The following is a 5,120-nucleotide window of genomic DNA, read 5'->3' as shown; positions in this document are numbered from 1 at the left end:
GTGTATAATGTCAAAAATAAAATAATTTCTAATGTTTTAAAAGGTTAATTGTCATGGCCAAACTAACTTTCATATATAAACTCACCTGTACTGAGGAATTATTGAGCTTTACAGAAACACGAAGATAATAACCAGCTGATACTAACAAATCCAACAGCAAAACAAACTTTTGCTGTTGTTTGTTTTACAAAAATTAATTGTAATTCAATTTTATAACAAAAATTAAGGATTTTAAAGATTGTGAAGCTTTGATTATAATTTTGATAAATATTTGTAATTATTTATGCATTAATACTCGGAACTCAGTGAGCATATCAATGCATAATACTCTAATATTAATGCATAATAATCAAATAGTTTGATTTAATAGTTTAAATCAAACTATTAAAATGTCAAATTTTCTTGCGCTGATGTTTGATTTTACCATCAAGTAAAATCAATCAGATTTCTGTGTGTTATTTTATTCACACTGATACTCATTATCATAAATGATGTGCAGCAGCAGCACCACCCATATAAACCATATGAACCATGTTTATATTTATATGGGTGGTCCAGATTTGCTGCATGTTATTGCAGCAAATCTGAGGAATAATTCTTCATTTTTAAAAGTCTGGCAGCATCATGTTTGATTCACCACAAAAACTCCTGAAAGATTTTTAGTATATTATTAATTAAATTATTAGAGCTGAAAACAGGGAAACATGTACAAATACACAGAATGTCATTTCTAATCCACTGACTGAATGAACTGGATGGACAAGCTGTAAAAATCACTCAAGTAAAAAAGAAATCAACCATTAATACTTCTTCAGATTTAATGGAAATTAAATAAAGACATTAACTTGCTCATAAACAAGACAAAATAATAAATTTCGGTAAAAGATGCCAGTTAGAAATTAAATATTTAAATCACAGAAAATGAATACAAACATTTTCAATATTAAATACTGATAAATGATTGGCAGTCAGTCATAGAAAGAGGAAGCTGACAAACATCAACACTTCGTGAGGATTTCTGCTGTCAAACTGCAGCAGAATTTCATCTTGATGGAAGAAATCAAATCAAATTTCTCCACTGGTAGATCCAGATGCTGGTGTGAAGAAAGGCGCTGACCTAGAGCACAACACCAGACTGAACGATTCACTGATTCAGTTCAGTTCAGGTCCAAATACTCTGACGTCACAGCAGGAAGTGGCCCAGAGACGATGCGAACTCCAGCCGGTCGTCATCCTTCATCCAGCAGGTGGCAGTGTGGAGCCAAGAGGTCACTGAGGTCTATCGTATTTTATTTCAACGGAGCCAAGAAATACAGTTAAATACAGATTTAAATAAATTTCTACAGCCTGATGAAAACGGACACAGAGAGTAAACTTTGACCTTAAAGCACAAACATACATTACAGACCTGCTGCTGTCGTATCATCATAACCCTCACAGGTCTGCTGAACCAAACATGGAGAAGCAGCGTTCAGCTTCTACAAACCTGGAACAAACTTCCAGAAAACTGCAAAACAGCTGAAACGCTGAGTTCCTTTAAATCTAGACTAATAACCAACCTGATTACAGGTGATTTTGAAACATAATCAATGAAACATTGACCGAGATATTTGATGAGTATCAATGATTTTGGTGATGGCGCTCATCAAAATGTGATGTTTGTTTCTCTGTTGTTGATGTTATGGTGGTTTTTATTGATTAATAAAAAAATGTTTGTGTGTTTTTATGATGTAAAGCATTTTGAACTGTCTTGTTTCTGAAATGTGCTGAACAAATACATTTGACTGATTGATTGATTGATTGATTGATTGATTGATTGATTGATTGATTGATTGATTGATTGATTGATTGATTGATTGATTGATTGATTGATAAATGCAAAGCTGCAGTAAATACTTGTGTCTTTAGTCATGATTTAAAATGACCGAGTAGCTTTGAATCGTCCAGGTTTTCAGACTAAGTATAAAAACTTAAAAAGCGTAACTCAATCAACCCTTTTCTTGCTGATAAGCTGTTAAACTGTTATTTGGGGTTCAATCTTTATATGTGACATTTGTGTGTAACTTTGTTGACGCCTGTTTCAGAGGAGGTCATCATCGCTCTGGTCTCGTTCTGGGATTTGTTCATCCAGTCCCACTCTGAACATAACAGTTTGTTAAACCTCTCGTTTGTTTTTTACAGTACAGAGCTGCTCCTCCTGCTGCTGCTGCCAACACCAACAGAATGAAGAAAGCGATCAATCCTTTTTTTTCTCTCGGAGGTTTCACAGTTGGACTCTGAGGTTGTTTGTCACCAGCTAATGGAAAGAAGAATTAAAAAGAGACGATCATTCATAGGAATATAAATTATGACAAATCATTTACAATCCATCCTTTATCTGGCAGGAAAACTTGATTTTCCTGGTGCATTTAAAAAAAAATTAAAACTAAATAATGAAATGTACACATTTTGTTCAATATTTAGAACAAAATTATAACAAAATTATAACAGTTCAAATCTACTTAGTAATCTCACCTCTGACTATTAGCTGACATGCAGCAGAGCCGTAGCCACAATCTGTCTGGATTTCACACAGATACAGACCAGAGTCATTGATCCTCAGCTTGGACACGTGGAGTTTAATCCGTCCGTCTTTAAGGAGTTCTTTGTCACTCTGGACTCGTCCTGCAAACTGTTTGTCCTGAGACTGCGACACCTCGACTCCACCGTGCTCATGGAACAAGACGGACACTTTTTTGTTTTCGGTTATTAATGTGAAGATCATGAACTCGAAGCTCAAGCAGGAGTCTGGTTCGGTGGTGAAGGTCCACTCCAGAGTGATGCTGTGGTTCTCCTCTGCCTCATAGCTGCTCTGGGTCACATTCACTACAAATGTTGCTGCTGAGGAGACAGAGAGGGAAAGAGAGGAGCAGACACACTGAGAACTGGAACATGGGAGTCTTTCAGCTCCATCTAGAGAGCTTTCTGTCACAAAGACAAGATGGAGACTGACCACAGAGACATGAGCTGAGGATGAGGAGCAGCAGGGAGATCATCTTCATCCTGAGAGAGGAAGAGGAGGAGGAGAGGCAGCAGGACATCAGATCAATGTTTCTGTTTAGATAAGTCACTTAATTTCATCAATATAATATCTGATAATGTTCATTAATGTGAGAAAATCCTAGAATTTACAACAGAAATATTAAACTGTCTTCTTCTTTCTCAAGCCCTTATGTTAGATATTATCCTGCTGCTGCAGAAAAGTTAATTATTTAAAACCTGTCAGAAATGTTGTATTAACTGTAATTTTATTTTGGAGGGACTTTAGGTTAATATCTAGTTTAATCCAGGAAAAGTCTCAATAAGTAATATTTTCATCCTACCGGTGTCTGTACAACTTTTCTGTTGTTTTGTGTTTTTCACTTTACAAGTTTTTAGTCTGAGTCCTTTTAGTAAATAACAGACTTGCAGCTCTGGAACAGAGAAAATTCATGGAAAACAGTAAAATATCAAATAATTAATTCAGGGTTTTATTTTGTCTCCCTTAAGGGTTAATTCATGCATCAGTTCCAGTGCAGTTCAGTCTTTTCTTGGTAATTAAGCTCATTATTCTCCCAAACAATTAGAGGAATAATTAAGATACCTAGACTATTAAAAGCATAACGCACCAACCTAGACTATTAAAAGCATAACGCACCAACAAGGAACAATACAATTATAATTAGAATATTTTAGATTTGCTTTCATAAACTCATAAACTTCCCCTTGCATTTTGATCTTCTGGATTTCCCCAAATGTTTATTTTTATATTTTGTGCATCCTGCTTTAAGGAACAACCTGCTTGGGGGAAAAGAAGGGAATAAACATAAAGGGAAGTAAAAATGAAAATGTGACTTTGGTGTCCAATGACAGATTAGATCTGAACGTGTGAATTTGAACTTAGATCAGATTCCTCAGCCTGTTTCTGTCTCTTCAGTCGTTCATTATGAGTTTATTCCTGTTGGGAGATAATCTGTTGAAATGATTCTAAAACGTATTTAACGGTTGATCAAAATGTGCTGTTGGTCTGAGATCCTGTGAAACGTCTGTTCTTATCTCAGGCGCATGATGAGAACGTGTCTGTGTGTCGGCGCTCAGGATAAAAATCACTGTGAAGTGATAAACTCTGTTTATGGTTCGTTAAAGATTATTTCTACAATCCGACTCCTAAGTTCTTCCCAGATCTTGTGCATCAGTTTGTAATAAGAGATGATTTGACATAAATTCTCCATTATTCAGATCAGTGTGTCATTTTTTTAAGGTAACAAATCCCTATTTTTATTCACTTCATGACCTTTTAATCAGCAAACTGTCAAATCTCATTGTTAACAACGAGCTACAGTTAATATTAAACCCAGTTATAAATCATGTTTAATCTGAGTTAATAAAGTCTATGATTCAACTTCAATAACTAAAATCAATCTGTTGAACAAGCAGAAAGAATAGAATAGCAGCAAGTCAGAGAATAGTCAGGAAAAATAACGCTGATTACAAAAACCAACATAGTCAGATTAAAAGAAATGTGCAGCTGCGTAGTAATTAATCAAAAAAAGAGAAAAATTCTTAATTACAAGTGTTATCTGAAAAACCAAAGAAAATTAGAGTGAAAAAACAAAATATTTACAGTATTATTTTAGCCGAACCCCATATGAAAATTCTTAAAGTAATGAAAGATGAATTTTTATTATTAAATAACGTGAACAGATTGAGAACCAGTATTTACTGCTTGTTGATCTTTTGTTCAGTAAAGTGCAGTTAAGTAAATTTAAGCAAAACAGAGTTTGACATACAGTGACGTCAAACTTGTGAATGCAACTAGAGTATTTATTTCGGGGAATAAACAGTTTTTGATTTTATTGTAATAATTAATCCAGCTCTGGTCTGCTATCTCTTATAAAAATGTAAAAATCTTTATTCAAATCTTTAATTAAAATAACATTGTTTGTCCATCTTAAACATAGTGCCATTCAAAAAACTATGACCGGTTCTGATTCTATTCATAATTATCTCCTCCTTCCTGTGGTAATTCTTAAAACATTTTATATCCTATATAAATGATCAGGTGTTTCATTTCATATCAGGCAGCAGCAGATGGTCTGAGA

At 34.4% G+C, this 5,120-nt stretch overlaps 1 protein-coding gene across 3 annotated transcripts in view; it reads right to left on the bottom strand.

Annotated features, from left to right (window-relative positions):
• Nucleotides 1-1,826: 1,826 nt before the first annotated feature.
• LOC103132439 (uncharacterized) overlaps nt 1,827-5,120 on the bottom strand; it is a 7,178-nt gene continuing 3,884 nt past the window's right edge. For 2 of the 3 annotated variants that reach the window (XM_007544248.2, XM_016667399.1), the window contains exons 3-5: nt 2,993-3,042; nt 2,515-2,880; nt 1,861-2,296 (exon numbers count right to left, since the gene is read on the bottom strand). In XM_007544248.2, coding sequence (XP_007544310.1) covers nt 2,124-2,296; nt 2,515-2,880; nt 2,993-3,042 — 589 coding nt within the window. In that variant the 3' untranslated portion in view covers nt 1,861-2,123. Of the gene's footprint in view, nt 2,297-2,514; nt 2,881-2,992; nt 3,043-5,120 lie in introns of all 3 variants that reach the window. The other variant, XM_007544249.2, reaches the window with a different exon arrangement.

Source organism: Poecilia formosa, unplaced genomic scaffold, assembly GCF_000485575.1.
Source record: "Poecilia formosa unplaced genomic scaffold, Poecilia_formosa-5.1.2 Scaffold1055, whole genome shotgun sequence".
In the NCBI taxonomy this organism is placed as follows: domain Eukaryota; kingdom Metazoa; phylum Chordata; class Actinopteri; order Cyprinodontiformes; family Poeciliidae; genus Poecilia; species Poecilia formosa.
This window is presented reverse-complemented; position numbering and strand designations above follow the sequence as displayed.